At 44.2% G+C, this 15908-nt stretch overlaps 1 protein-coding gene across 5 annotated transcripts in view; it reads left to right on the forward strand.

Annotated features, from left to right (window-relative positions):
- The window catches only part of scn8ab (sodium channel, voltage gated, type VIII, alpha subunit b), an 81949-nt gene that overhangs the window by 22256 nt on the left and 43785 nt on the right, over nucleotides 1-15908 (forward strand). For 2 of the 5 annotated variants that reach the window (XM_066708648.1, XM_066708649.1), the window contains exons 1-6: nucleotides 6804-6936; nucleotides 7349-7477; nucleotides 9697-9788; nucleotides 14388-14609; nucleotides 14827-14890; nucleotides 15030-15171. In XM_066708648.1, the coding sequence (XP_066564745.1) occupies nucleotides 6857-6936; nucleotides 7349-7477; nucleotides 9697-9788; nucleotides 14388-14609; nucleotides 14827-14890; nucleotides 15030-15171 (729 nt within the window). In that variant the 5' untranslated portion in view covers nucleotides 6804-6856. Of the gene's footprint in view, nucleotides 1-5462; nucleotides 5582-6803; nucleotides 6937-7348; nucleotides 7478-9438; nucleotides 9531-9696; nucleotides 9789-14387; nucleotides 14610-14826; nucleotides 14891-15029; nucleotides 15172-15908 lie in introns of those variants that run through there. The other 3 variants (XM_066708651.1, XM_066708647.1, XM_066708650.1) reach the window with 3 other exon arrangements.

Consider the following 15908-nt stretch of genomic DNA (forward strand, 5'->3'; position numbering starts at 1 on the left):
CCCCTCCGCAGGGAGATGCACACCTGCCCAGGCATGGCAATGTAGGACACCTCATCAGAGGCCCCGGAGTGGAGAGCAGTGTGTCCCAGGACTGCAGCGTCATCCCCGTCCCCCAACCCCTCGCCTCTGTAATTGCAGATATTCCTTGCTCCATTTGACCAGATGGCTTTCTGTCAATGCAAGGTCCAGCTGAAGAATGTATTGTGTGCAGGTGTGTGGATAGAATCGTGCTCTATACTGTATTTTCCATGCAGTGTGTAACAGTAATCTATTTTGTTTATCCTTAGCTTACAAGAAATAACAGGTTGATAGTGTTGCAGAGAAACAAGGAACCCCTGCTTTGAAAAACATCTCCATATAATCACAGACATAAGAAATACAGAGAATAATCTGACAGAGAGAAGACTAATCTGTCAGGTTCAGTGGCTGTGTTAGCTACTGCTGCAGACACAGCACAGTGTCCCATCACTTCTCTCTCTCTCTCTCTCTGCCTGGTCAGTGTTGCTGCAGTCTCTCCCCCACAGCCTGCCTGCCTCACTGGCGCTTGGCTATGAAAATTTCAGTAGCTTTGCAGCAACTCAGTCATGCTTTCACAAAAACAAAAAAAGAATGTGTGCAGTGTGTGTACATGTGCACACGCATTTGTGACTGTCAGTGTGTGATGTTTGTATGTGTGTGATTGTTAATGTGTTGTGTATATGTTTGTGTGATTGTGGGAGTTGTGTTGTGCGTGTATGTTTGTATATGCATATACAGTTCTGCAACTATCCATTCAGTGTGTTTGTGGTTTCCTGTAAGGCTGAGATGTGAAAGTCAAGGTCCTGGGAAGTACAGCCTACAGAGCTGCAGGGCTGGGTAGGGCAAGGCTGGGTGGGCGGGACTGGGCTGGGTTTGGTGGTGCTGGTTAGGGCTGAGCAGGACTGTGCTGGGCTGTGCTCTCTCCCTCTTGACATTTGCAGTGCACGGCTGTTTTTCTCTGAAGCTGCAGGTGTCTCCTGCAACATTAGCTCGTCCTTCGTGGATGATTGTGCAGCTGCGTCGATAAACACTGCCCCCCCCCCGTCAGCGTGTGGTTTGGGCTGCCTGCTGGCAGAGCAGCAGTATCTCCTGTGTGGACCTCAGTTCCGATGTAAGAGCCTCTTTCCTAAGTTAACATGGGCTCGGCTCCCGTTGGGTTGGCCTTCTCCTCTCTTCCCCAGTCCTGCCTTGATGTGTATATTCAGGCTGCAGCCCAGGTGTCAGTGTGTGGAAAGGGAAAGGGAAAGGAAGGAGTGAAAATGAGGGTTTTGCAATTCTCACTGACCATCATATTGATCTCTGTTGTGCCGGCGTTGTTTCCTGCTTGATCTCTGTACTTTGCTGAAGCAATAGTGCAGGGCCTGTGCTTTCCAAACCAAGACTCTAATATTTTTGTTTTTGTTATTGTAAGGACATTTATCCGAAGTTTTTTTCCATGGCGACATGCATGTTTTTGTGTGTTTCTTTTTACAAACACGATGTGAACTTCCCTGCTGGGACTGTTTTCCAGTGTTGTGTGGATTCTCGGGGCACACCAACCGACACAAACCATTATTTTAATTTACACATATTTTAAATGTTCTCTATCGTTTCTGGTGTTGTTTCCTGTCCTGCTGCCGTTGCTGTTGCTGCCACCACCTGGATACCTAAATGGCCTTCAGACAGGCCACCAGGAGCTGATTCCAGGGCCCTGGGGCCTGGTGGAGCCTGCCTGCCTGCCTCAGCCAGCGTTGTGCTCTTGTCTCCCTTGGTTTCAGTAGTTACCAGTGTACAGTGGCTGCTTAACGCGGTCATGCTGCAGCACCTGGTTTCATGCCGTGCAGATCAGGCTTGAGGAGCTCTTTGCAGCCTCCTGTTGCAGTGGGACTGTCCCTCTCCCTCAGTTTAATGGATTCTGTTTCTGTCATGTGGATTCCAGCAGAGAGCCCTGTCTGTGTCTAGCCTGGGGTTAATGCAGTAAAGCCTTTGTAAAAGCATAAGGGTTAGTATCACTTCTGCAAATGCATGTGGATCTCATTAATCTTTTATTTAAATTACCATGTTTTATTAAAACAATTATGAGGTTATCTCCTTATACATGCATGAGGACTCTAGCACTCTCCCTCTCTTCTCTCCCTTTCTCTCTCTCTCTCATCTCTTGCTCTTGCTGCTCAAGCAAAAAAAATATTTTTTTTTAATCTCCCTTCAGGAAACTACCCCACCTATTCCTGGTGCACACTAATAAGCTGAGGCAAAATCTACTGATACACACCAACACAGACATGTACACAAAGACAACATAAAACCCACTGACATGATCAAATGTAGAAGAACAAAGGGTGGCGGGGGTAAACAGTGCATGTAGGAATAGGTCAATGGCCACTGCATAACAGTTTTCTTGAAGGAGAAAGAGAGTGAGAGAGATACAGGAATAAAAGAGAGAGAGGGACAAGGTTAGGATTGGCACATCATGGGCCGGCAAGTCAGACTGCTGTCTTTTGATGAAGTGTCTGAAGCATGTGAGTCAACCTGTGTTGGGGTGCTCAACGAGAGTCTGTTTTTTTTTTTGTAATGTGCACACTAATCACCTATGCCATTAAAAGGCACAGAACCCTTAGCACAACACCCTTTGCATAGAAATGCTTTTGTCTTTTTTCACTATGGCAAGTTTTCCTTCCTCAGTCAAACTGTTTTCTTACAGTGGTGCTAGTGGGGTGTTCTGTGCTGAGGCCCAGTGGTCCCTGGCTCCTGCACTGTTTCCATGCTCTCTGCTCTCTTCTTGATCTTGCTCTCTCTCTTTCGATCTCCCTCTTTCAATTTATTCAGTGATCGCTCTTTATGGCAGGCCTGTAGCTGCTAGTGCAAGGGGAAATGTGTGCAATTAGGTGATGCATCCGAACACTAGTAAAATTAAATGGAGCCTAAAAGCATGCTGGGTCTGGACATTAAGGAGGCTCAAACGATAGTGTTAATGACACCAATCCCACAGAGAGAAGACCTGTGAGAGAAGGCTTGTGTAGTGACCACCTTTACATTAAGAAAGCAAGAATTTTACTTTATTTTATCATGTTTTTTCTTTATGTGGGGAGGGCACTAGATATTTTTTTAGGTGGTTGGGAATGGAAGAAAACAAATAGTGTTCTGAAAGCAAATGGTCACAGGGTTTGTGTTGAAAGATTTGACTTTTTGTGCCTCATCATGAAGAGAAATAAGCTGTTTGTTTGTTTTCCTCTGTGTTGCAGTTAGTTTAAAAATAGGTTAGAAAATAACTAAACCACAAAACAATGGTAATCGCTAGACTGTTCGTTTACTTTTTTCTTGGAGGACAAACCTGAGTTTCCTGACTACACTGCACTGTTACAAAGGCATTCTGCATTCTGTGTGTGTGCAAGAATATGCATGTGTGTGTGTGTGTGTGCATGAGTGTGAGTGAGTGAGTGCGTGTGTGTCCAAGCATCGAGAGAGTCTGTGCTCAGAGGTGTCCCACCCGGAGAGCCACGCGCCCCTGCCACTGTGCCTCTGGGACACTGGCACAGTGCTCCTCTTTATGGATTTATGAAAAATAAACACATTCAGAGAGGGAGGCCATTATAAAGCTGGTGTGTTCAGCTGAGGAATGGGCTTCCAGTAGGGGAGGAGGCACCTGGCTTTCATGGTGCGCTGTGCGGACTTCCAGGCTACAGGGAACTCGTGGAGAGTGGCGACATCAGCTATAGTAAGCAAGGAATTAATTAACTACTAATCAAACGGCTAATGAGACAAAAACTGGAATCAGCTTTTATTTGTTTTATTTAGATACACGCCTCCTCTTCACATTTTAAGAGAGCCATTTTCAAAACATGCCAGTTAAAGCTGATCTGGGGAAAGTAAGAGACAATCTTGTATCATGTGTCTATATGCATATGTGTGTATAAAAAAAATTAAGGGACACTTCTCTTGATTATTTTTTGCCTTTTCCTTCATCTTTCCTTTTGTATTTTTTTTTCTCCCACTTTTTTTTTTCTTTCTTACTTCCACAAACTCCAGTATCTCGCTGGAGATCACATTCAGTCATCCTTACTTGCCTGCCACTGCTGCTATTGCACCACCATCACAGAGACCAGAGACTTCTGTTTTGGTCTCCATCTCTCTTTTACTGGAAACAGAGACAGGACAACTGGACAGGATGGCCAGCACAGTGCATTTGAGCTTTGCGTTTGACTCTCTGAGTCCTAAACCACGGTCACTGGCGGACAAGAGGTGACTGGACTCCAGGACTGTGTTGGAGCTCTGGGGCACTTTGAATTGCATTATTGATTTGCTTATTAGAGCCATGTGGGTGTTTGTGGGAATTTCATTCTCCATCTTCTTGCTGTGCCAGTGAATACTTGTGCCACTGCCAGTGTGTGGCTGGGTGTAGCTGTTTGTGCATACACAGACCCCACCCTGCCGTCCCGAGCCCAGCACTGCAGGTGCGAGGGAGGACTACATTCTAGAGGGTTTGTAGCATCCAAAGCATCAACAACAATGTCTCCTGGGATGGCTAGCTGTCTTTGTCTCACAGCTGTTCTGCTCATATTTGAAGGATTTCTCAAAGCTGTCTCAGGACTTCTTCTTGCGAAATGTAGCCTTTGGATACAAGCTCATGTTGGGGGGTGAGAGGTTGATGAGATGCACGCAGTGTGTTGCAACGTTTATTAGCTTTCACTCCAGTGGCCCTTCCTCCCATCGTTTTTCAGAAGCGGGCCTACCCACTGACCGAGCCAAGATGCCCAAGTCCCGAGGCCACGCATGTTGCAGGACGTGGGGAGGAACTGCAGGGCGTGTCAGGGAGAGGATACCTGTCCATGCGATGCAATACCTGTCAGCACCCCTGTTAGTCAGGCCTGTGTGGCAGCTGCACACAACCCTTGGACCCCTCAAACCCCACCAGCACTTAACTGGAGCTCAACCGTTGGCCTGGCCTATCGTTCTGTATCCTGCTGGTGTCGTTGCTTTTGCGTGAACAACAGACATATGTGTGGATGGCACTCAACTGCCTGTGGATAATGTCTGAATTGGTAGCACAGTGTGACACAGTGGGAGGGGTGGGCGGTGTGTGGTGGTACCGTTCTTCAAGCTTGGGTCCTGGTCCTGCTGAGTGTAAGGCCGGGAAGTCGATTTTCAATGTTTTTCTCCCACATTTTCTTCAGTTTGTTCTTCATGTTGTACTGCAGGAAACAGAAATAGGCCCTACTTTACCCTGGTTGACCATGGTTTCAGTCCTGACTATACCTATCACTGCTGCCATTTCACATTTCCTTCCTACACTGCACTGTGGTCTTGCCATGCTAGACTGCAGTAATCTCTTAAAAGGTGACCCATGGACTGGAATATGGATTGTACAATGTTTTGATGTCCTGTTTAACCTTCTTTTCTTCTCCTCTCCCTCTCTCTCTCTCTCTCTCTCTCTCTCTCTCTCGCTCTCTCTCGCTCTCTCTCCACAGACGTTTATAGTGATAAACAAAGGGAAAACAATCTTCCGCTTTAGTGCCACTCCTGCCTTGTACTTCATAAGTCCTTTTAATTTACTAAGGCGAATAGCTATTAAAATTTTGATACATTCATATCCTTTTCAAATGGTGTGAGTCATGGGCGCAGGGAAGCCACTGTGGAGTTTGGATTGTTATGTGAGTGTGAATTTGTGAGTTTGTGCATTTGTTGGTTTTATTTATGGCGCTAACCGGACAGGCTTGGTAATTATAGTTTATTGGCTTTTGTATGGAGGGGGGGTTAACGGGCCACAATCTGTAGGCGATTTTAGATTTTTCTTTTTAGTTTTATACAATGTTTTGTATTATTATCATTACTGTTTTATTTTTATTTTAAGTTTTTTGCCTGTGACATTTAGACCTCCTCTGCATGTTGTTATTATTATGATTTTCAGTTATTTCTTATGTCTCAGCTGTGCTCTTCAGTGAATTAATGCACAGCCCTCACTGTGTGCAGGGCTGCTGTCCAGGGGCAGTGTGGTTTCTGCAAAGGAAGCCTGCTGTGTCCCTGGCCCTGACTCATCCGCCCTGTTCCACCACTGATCGCTCCTCAGGGCTCGCAGATGGGAAGAATAGCCTTTCAAGTCTGTGCTCAAAGCCATATCATAGGCTTGCGTAGGACATATTACAACAGCGGTCTTCACCTCTGCCAGGTGGAGAGCACGGAATGATATGTGCTGCTACTGCTCATCTGGCCCGGCACGGCACTGCGCTGCCATCAGTCAGGTGGCGGGGGAATCCGCACACAGTGAAAACTTCAGCCAGGATAAAGCCTCCAGTTAATTCTGTGGGGTCATAGGGGCAGGAGAGGGCAGAAGAGGTTAATTACACAGGTTCTTCTGCAAATACACACCCCCTACCTCCCATGAACCAGAGTTGTGAGGGATGTCCTCAATTAAGCCTTGCAGGTAGTGTTTTATAGTCATAGTGATTTTAATGCCTTTTAATTTAATTTTAATTAACAGAGGCCTGAGCACAGATGCTGTTTTGTTATTAATATGTATGTGTGTATGGATGTTTGTTTGTTTGTGTGTATGTATGTATGTATATTTTAGCACAATATTTCTGAAAAGCGCAAGGGGGATCAATAGATTGTGAATTAACAGCAGAAAGCTAGCCTACGATGAATGTTCCAAGTGTGTTATTTTAATATATTTTCTTTATATTTCTTTTTTAGTTTAGCATTATGTCTTATGCTTTAGGTTTTTGTTGTTGGTGATGTCGTCATTGTGGGTGGGTGGTGGAGGTGGCGGGGAGGGGGGTTGTATTGTGTTGTTCTTGTTTTTTTTTTTTTTATCTAAGTCGATTCCAGAACTTTCCTTAACTGCCTCTTCCTCACATTGTTCAGCATGATCATAATGTGTACTATTTTGACCAACTGTGTATTCATGACTTTTAGCAATCCTCCTGAGTGGTCGAAACAAGTGGAGTGAGTATCCCTCTCCCGCAGAGCATGCTTGTGTGTGTCATTGAGTGGTGCCAGGGTTGGCGGAGGAAGCTGGGTACAAGGCCCTCATTCTTCCTTTCGTTCACCCTGCTTATCTTGCATGTGTACAAGAGTGCTCATCTCAGGCCATGGGTACTGTGTAGGACTGTGTAACACAGTCCCCTAGCTACCATCTCCAAACCCAGCGTGTGCTTGCCTCGTGTCTGCTAGTTGAATTCCTGCTGAGCTATTGGTTAAATTGGAGCCTTTATGGAAATAAAAACTGCCAGTGCTGAGAAATTCCAACCCCTCACCATTGTTGTTGGTTACCTAATAGTTACAGATTTCAAAGTTAGCTTTTAAACTTGAAACCTGCAACAGTTCCAGCCCTTACTGTGCCTCTCTTGTCTTGCAGATACACCTTCACTGGTATTTATACATTTGAATCAATTGTAAAAATCCTTGCTCGAGGATTCTGTATAGATGGGTTCACCTTCCTCAGAGACCCATGGAACTGGCTGGATTTCAGTGTCATTTCTATGGCGTAAGTATCCTCCCCTCGCCAGCTTACTGTCCACTACATGCCTCTGTGGAGGGAGGGCGGGGGGGGGGGAGTGTACACACTACAGCCCCGTGGCGGTGTGGGGGTGTTAAGGACCCTTATTAAAGTTTACCACAGGAAATCTCCAAAGTCATTTTATGTACCCCCCCCATATTGTTATAGCATGAATTGACTTTGCTTTGCCATGCCTTGTGTCATGGTTGGTTATACAGTGAAACTCACCATTTTATACTTCACCTCCCTGTGGTTCTCCCCTGGGTATACCACAGTAGACTTTCACAAGGGGGCACTGACTGAGTGATAGATGATAAGCTTTCGCAGCAGTTATCACTTCCAGTCTGGGGTGGGGGGTGGGTCCACTGTCTGGGTCTCTTTTACCCTCCTCCCTGCATTCAGGGTTAAATGGGGGGTGAGAGTGGGTTCTGTGGAGTGAATAAGTCGTTCAGGGTGGGGAATAACAGCCGGAAGTTGACAGGGGGTTTGAAGAGCACAGCATAACAGGGGTGGGCCAGAACGCCCGCAGGGCACCTGCAGTGAAGTGCACTGTGCTGAAGGGTCTTTCTTGCACCCTGTCGAAAAGAGCAATAGTAATGGAGTCAGGGAATGTTAAAGGACACCACTGTGATGAGACTGTGCCTCCTAGGCTTCACTACATTCAATAAAATGTGAAATAGTGACACAGAAACAACATGTGATGTGAGGCAAGAATGAGGGGTGGGGCAGAGCTCCTCTTTTACCCCATGGGATCTTGGGAAAAGTGAGGGGTGGGTCGGACAGTAGGCAGGGTGAAGCTCCTCTTTAACCCCATGGGAGAACTGCTCTGCGAGACGATAAATGGTAAAGAAAACACTGCAAGAAATTAGTTTTCACTGAAGGCCATTGGTCTTTGGAGGCTACACAGGCAGTGAGGGCCAGGCCTGCCTCTTGCTCAAAAGCCTTCGAAAGATGTTCTGAATAATGCATTTTCTTTTAAATGCAAACCCATCTGATCTGGAAAAGGAGATTGTCATTTTTGTTACTCCTTGTGTCTTTTCTGGAGATGGGTGACTGCAGGACAAAAACTTTAATTAAAAAATAAAGCCTAAATAAACACCCTGCCAAATTAGACCAGTTAGACCAATTAGACCACCCTTTTCTCTCTCCTTTCATTTTCTTCCACCAGTATCCTTTCTCTGTTTCTCTCTCTCTCCCGTGCTCTGTTTTCACTGCTCTTGGCTTCTTCAGCTGAATTTTTAACATGCTACATCTGAAAGCTTTTAATTTTGAAGAGTGATCTCCTTCTCTCCAGACTCCCCGACAGCTCAGTCTATCTGCTTCACTATGGAGCCCTGCACTGCTACAGTGACCCAGGTCTCAATGACTCGCTGCCTCCTTTGTGTTATTGGAGGCTGCAGCCACTGGAACTCCCACACTGACTTAGTGGACATTTCAATTTTTTCCCTCTCTCTCCCCCTACCTCTCTCTCCCTCTTCCTCCTCCTCTATGAAGGACAGGTGTGTGTGTGTATGGTGGTTACCATACCCAAAAGAGAGGGGTGGAGAGGGCATGACCAAGTGTCACATGGAGTTTTACATTTAATTTTAATTTTATTTAAGGTTCAAACCAGATGTGTGAATGATATCGCATTAGAGACGAGAGGATACCCATAATATCTGATATGCATGTCATGCTTTTTGGAATCTAAACATTGTGATCATAAGTGATTATTATTTTGATTATTATTATTATTATTATTATTATTATTATTATTATTATTATTATTATTATTATTATTATCATTGTAAAACAGGTCACAGACTGAGCTCAGCTCCAGACTTTCCCTTCTCTCACTCCGACTTGGGGTGTTCAGAAGGGCGGACAACTGCATTTTATTTTGTTTATTTATAATTTTCTCAACTGTTTCTTTGTTATCCACTACAAGTAACTTTGATTTGATTCTGCAGGTATATAACAGAGTTTGTAAACCTAGGCAATGTCTCAGCTCTGCGCACATTCAGAGTGTTGAGGGCTTTGAAAACTATTTCTGTAATCCCAGGTAAGACAGCAGGGGGGCTGGGGGAGAGGGTCGGTGTTAGCTGTGTTTGTTCCTTTTTTTTTCGATGGGTAGGCTCTGTGAGTGACGTTCCTCCTGGTCGGTGTTGTAGTGCTCGGTTGCGTGTGTATTTGTCATTGTGTCTGTGTGTGATCCTACCTTGTTTCAGATATGTGACAGAGTTTGTGGACCTTGGGAATGTATCCGCGCTGAGAACGTTCAGAGTTCTCCGAGCATTGAAAACTATCTCTGTCATTCCAGGTGAGACAAAATTTAAACACTAAGGCTGATCTCTCTTTTATTATTATTTATTTATTTATTTATTTATTATTTTTAAATTGTTTTGTTAAAAAAAAACAAAGTTTGGACATTAAGAAAAAATAAGTACAAAATGATACTACAAAATCTTTATTTTTCTTTCTTTATTTTTTCTTCTCAAAAACAATTCTCAAAAATGGTACCACTACATTTTTGATAGGCTTCGCAGTCTACTCCTTAAGTCTTAAGGCCTTCTAAAAATCTGCATTTCCCTTCGTCCCCTTTCAAAGATACAAAATCAACATATGGCAAAAATCAATGTACAACAATAAAACAGAGTGATATGTCTACATAAATTAAAAGCTGTGCAGCTTTCTGTCAGGATTTGTTTGGACAACAGTCAATTGAATGCTTTACTTCTGTCTTTTTTGTCTAATATTCTGGCCAAACTGTTCTCACGGCATTTATAAAAATAATAAGCCTTCATATTCATATATAACCCTCCATAAATTAATCTTTCACAAGAACGAATCCCGACACATGGACATGCCCGTTTAACGCCAGTGGTGTTCAAGAGACCAGTAAAAGCGACCAAGGGAGCTCTCGAATCTGATCAGGTCTTGGTCATTTTTTAAACAATGGCAATTGACTGGTAGAAGTAGACTGAACTGTGAGCGTGGACTGGCACAGTATGCAGCTTCACACCCTCTACCTGAGCCAGAGAGCTGTGGCAACTCAAAGCACTTCAACCCCTGTAGATGTCAGTGTCCCAGTTTTGAAAATCAGTCCTCCAAAAGTGAGTCGCAGGTGTCATTTTGGCTGCAGCTTCTCTCAGTCACAGCTCACCGTCACTCTTTCTCTATTGAAAAGAGGAAAGTGGCACCCTTTGGGTGGTAAAATGTGTGAGCTCTGAGGAGCTGGGCCTAACTCCATTCACCCTCAGTCCCCTTAGCCTGTGACATGGAGGTTTACAGAGTAGAAGAGTTACCCCATTTTTTTATGCACAGTCTGCATTTTTGTTCATTTCTTGCCTATAGAGACTTGAGTTGTCTCTACTGTGCCCTCTTTGCCTATACATATGTGCAGTGTAAAGGGTGTGACAGAGACCCAGGCTGTATATATTGATGCAGCCTGTAGCAGGGAGGCCTGATCTGATACTGTTGGGGGGAGAGAAAAAAAAAAGACTTGAAATGGGACAAATTGAAGAAAAGGCCCTTTGAGCTTTGAGTCTTAATTTACTCTTGAGGAATGCCCCCCCGCCCCCTCCATACAAACATACAGAGATACAGTTTAATTACCAACCTGCACTCCTTTCCTAGTTCAGCAGACGCCTGCACATGGCTGTCAAAGACATATCTAGGTATCTGGGATTAGTATCAGTTCAGCTGAAGGCAGAAGCCTAAGCATTAGTGCAGAGAGGGAGAGAGGGCACATTAGAATGTGTGTGAGCTGAATACAGAGGAATGCAAATTACAAACGCAAGAAATCTAATCATAAATGAGGGAGAAAATGCTTCAGCCCTGTTAAAAATATAGCCCTGGAAGGCTGGTTCCAAATGTACACTCTGAAATCAGTGCAGCGCTCCAGATGAAAATGGCAAAACCATTTAGTGAGATCTCGAGGAACATCCATATTATTTATTTACTAAGACTGCCAAGCCTAGTTTGTGAACACATTTTATGCTGCATGATGCTTCTCAACAGTCACTTGCTTTTCTATTACATTGGCTAAGAGCTTGGCCGAAGGATGATTTTTTAATTTTTTTAATGATTTTTTGTTTGTTTTTTCTTGGAAAAAGAGGACACCATTCTACCTGAAATTCAAACTAAAAATCTCTAACACTGACTTCAGTTAAATGGAGAAACACATGGCTCGATGTTGGGATGAAAATACTTGTACCTGAACTCAAGCTGTTTTTTGCACCTTCAGAGTGTTGGTTCTGGCAGTGAAATAGCAGTGAGATCTGGTCCTGCTCAGAGCTTGTGACGAGAAGCTGTTGGAGGAAATGCAGGTTCTCAGTTAGTGAAGCCGTGTTCCAGTTGGGCTTATCACTGTGCCTATATTGAAATTCAACATGGCATTGATTATGAATTTATTTGGTGTCCATAGTGGAACCCAATAGCGGTGCTGCAAGCTGATGCAGAGCACTGGGGATCATAGTGTGTGTTGGCTGTAGGCCCGGCTGTGCCATGCTGCCAGTCCTTGGCATTAGACACAGGGTTACCACAGACTCCCCCCAAGGTATTTAATCTCCCCTGTATCAAATGGCAGAAGGGTAGAGTGTGTTCTTCCCCTCACTGTCTGAGGGTGTCCCCCCAATGGGCTGGGAGGTGGATGTGTCTGATGCAAAGAGTTTGTGAGACATTACACACCAAAGGAAGAGCTGCACACACAACACACGCCACAGAACGAACTTCACTCACACACACACACACACACACACACACACACACACACCACAGACTGAGCTGCACACACAACACACGCCACAGACCAAGCTGCACACACAACACACACCATAGAACGAGCTTCACACACACACACACACACACACACACCACAGACCGAGCTGCAAACACAACACATGCCACAGACCGAGCTGCAAACCCAACACATGCCACAGAACAAGCAGCACACACTACGAGCACGGGGCTGTACTCCTGCCCTGGTCCAGGTACAGGTGGCCAGTGAGGTGAGACTCAGGCAGGAGAGGGGTCCCACGCTGCAGTGGTGACTGGAAATCAGAAGCTGCTGAAGTTTATGATTTTGACCCTGCCTGTCAGGAGGATGCCAGCACTCTGATGGTGCAAAAATGTGACGTGACCCTCACCTCTCTGCAGTCACCTCTCAGGACCTTGCACATGCCTCCGGCCTGTCCTCTCCAGTCACGCACAGAGGACATCCGATACCTGGGGCTTTATTTATTTATTTATTTATTTATTTATTTTAAACAACAGTGTTGTTTAAAAAAGCAAAAGAGTTAGTGGAGGTGGGAGGGGGTAATGCGGGGTTAAAAAAAGGAACTGAAATTGAGTTGTTTTTTTTTTCTCAATTTTCCTGGAGACACAGATCAATCGAGATGATCGTGTGGAATCTTTCTCTTCAGCCTTGGAGTTTAAATGACTTGCATGCCAATTCCATCTCCCTGCCTGCCCTCCTGCTCCTGTTCCTATAGTTTTGCTCATTGTTGTGATGCTGTATTATTTATATGAATGTTTGGTTATTTTAAATGTCGCTTAGGAGCCTTTCCACAGTGTCTTCGGTCTTTGTTCAGGTGTCTGTAAGGAGCAGTCAGTGCTGGGAGATGGAGATGGACTTCTCTCTATGAATCACAATTAATTAATATTTAAAACCGAAAAATTCAATAGCTAATATTTTAATTTTATCTATAAAGAAAACTATGCATTGTCATTACTTTAAAGCATTTAGTATTACCAAACATATTTCAAGCTGCATTTTTGTAGATTAAATAATTAATAATAGCAATAATAATTATATGTATGACATTATATGGTTCATACGTAATTCAATTGACATAGTTTCTAAAATGATTCCACCAAACATCTCCAGTCCCTGTCTCCATCTGTGGGCAGGCCCTGTGGAAAGACTCTTAAATGTAATTCTTGTTTTCTGTTATTTGAAAATATGTGGATATGAATTGATCTTAATGATTTTTGTTTTGTTCGTTTATTCTTAATGTGTATATATAAATACAAAAATGTTTTCCTTAACTATTCCTGATGCAAAGGATTGTTGTATAAATTCCTGTTTTAAAACTTCCGTTAGCTGGAGGCAGGGGTGAAGGAAAATTGTGAGGGGGTGGAGCTTAGCTCTTAGCTTCTAATTGGCTACAGTTACACTGCACATTAATTTGTTCAGTGTCTTTAGTAATTATTAGTCCAGCTTCCCAAAGGTTTCTGGGGTTGGATACTCTATGCAGCTGTGGCAGGTTTCACATCCACAGTCACCAAGTAAACCTCTGACCCAGTAGAACAGATTCTCACTCATACTGGAGGTCTATGTCACAGACAGGGATAGGAGCCCTTCTTTCAGATTTACAACAATGGTGCCAATAACACAATTGTAATCCTCACAGGGGCTGCAGGACACACATACCTCACACAGCCTTAGCCACAAGTACAGAACAAGACACGGTGCACATGCTCAGTGAGGTGCAGTGTCAGGATAGTGTGAATAGATGGCAGGACTAAATACAGGGGCCTGGTAACTGACCCTGGCCGGCCATCAATTTGAAACATATGAGACTCCGAAACCGTCCAGCCTCCGCCTCCATTTGTGCCCCACAGGACTATACCTTGTTAATTTTACAATTACATTACTATTACATTAATATCACTGTTAAAATGGCATTACTTTTTATAGAATGACTATTATTACTGTTTCTATTGCTATTATTATTTGATTACTATTACTGTATATATTTATTTTACTATCTCATTGCTATTATTATTACAATGCCCATTTTGAAGTGTCCTCCTGCCATGTCACAGCAACCCTCAAGTGGGCTGCTGTATCCTTGTGCTCTTGGCTCAAGACCGCACTCTACGGCTCCCTCTCTGTCTCTTTGTCGCCGCCCTGCAGGCCTGAAGACCATTGTGGGTGCTCTGATCCAGTCGGTGAAGAAGCTGTCAGATGTGATGATCCTGACTGTGTTCTGTCTCAGTGTCTTTGCCCTCATCGGCCTGCAGCTCTTCATGGGCAACCTGCGGCAGAAATGCGTCTACTGGCCCATCAACAACACTGACACCTACCTGGTCAATGGAAGCAGGGGCTTCGACTGGAACGAGTACATCATGAATGACAGTGAGTGGATGGGGGAGATTGATGGAGACGGGCAGTGTGGGTGGAACAGGGAGACAGAGAGGGTGGGAGTGGAGGGGAGGGTGTATGTGGATGGGAGAGGAAGAGGCTGGTGAGCAGGGGAAAGTATGAAGAAAAGGGAGTGTTATGATTCTTTTGTTGTAATTGTTATTATATTATTGTATTGTTTTTTACTGATTCATCACTTTTCCTTTTGCAGCAAATTTTTACTTTGTGCCTGGACAGCTAGATGCACTGCTGTGTGGAAACAGTTCAGATTCAGGGTGAGTTCCCTCTCTCCCAGGCCCCCCTCTCCCCTCTCCCTGACGGATTGTGTGTGGCAAGTGGACTGATGCAGTGGGTGTGGCAATTGGACTGACACAGTGGGTGTGGCAAGCGGACTGATGCAGTGTGTACCTGCAGGCGCTGCCCTGAGGGATACACCTGCATGAAGGCTGGCAGGAACCCCAATTATGGTTACACCAGCTTCGACACCTTTGGCTGGGCCTTCCTCGCTCTGTTCCGTCTCATGACACAGGACTTCTGGGAGAACTTGTACCAGCTGGTGAGTCCCACTGATTATTATTTTGTTTCTGATTTATTTATATATACACTACCGGTCAAAAGTTTTAGAACAACTCAATTTTTCCAGTTTTTATTGAAATTGACGCTTTAATGTCTCAGTGTACTCTGAAATTAAAGCATGGAACAAATAAACAATTGGAGATTAAAAATAAATCATGGGTTTATTTTGTTTAACAAAATGTAACTCCTTAAGCTGACAAACCCCTCTGGTACCCTTAAAAGGGCACCGAATCTGTGTGCTTCTCTTTAATCCCATGTGTACTCTTCACTGTTGTGTTTGGAATCCCATGAAAGCTGAGACTCTCAGCTTTCTAAGAATGTGAAGCATTCTCTGATGTGAAAAATTTGTTTTTTATACCCCTCCAGCATTGGCAGTTATGACATATTCTGGAACCAAACAGTCTACTGATCAAAACAAGTCCATCCATGTTTTGGTAGAACACACACCCACACCCACAGAGCGCTCTACCCCGTTTGGTGGAACACACACCCATAGAGAACTCAAAATGTCAAGATGGAAAACTCTGTTTACAGTGTACTAACACACAACGATTTTACATAATTGGATCTGAACTTCTCTGTGTTTGATAGAACATCAAATAATATAGGCTATACTGGATTAATCGTTAGGTTGTTCTGAACAAAACAATACTGTTTTATTGGTGTGAGTATTTTACTGAACAAAACAAGCCGATTGAAACTGAGTGATCTGTGACC

The sequence above is a fragment of the Amia ocellicauda genome, chromosome 7 (genome assembly GCF_036373705.1).
Source record: "Amia ocellicauda isolate fAmiCal2 chromosome 7, fAmiCal2.hap1, whole genome shotgun sequence".
Taxonomy (NCBI): domain Eukaryota; kingdom Metazoa; phylum Chordata; class Actinopteri; order Amiiformes; family Amiidae; genus Amia; species Amia ocellicauda.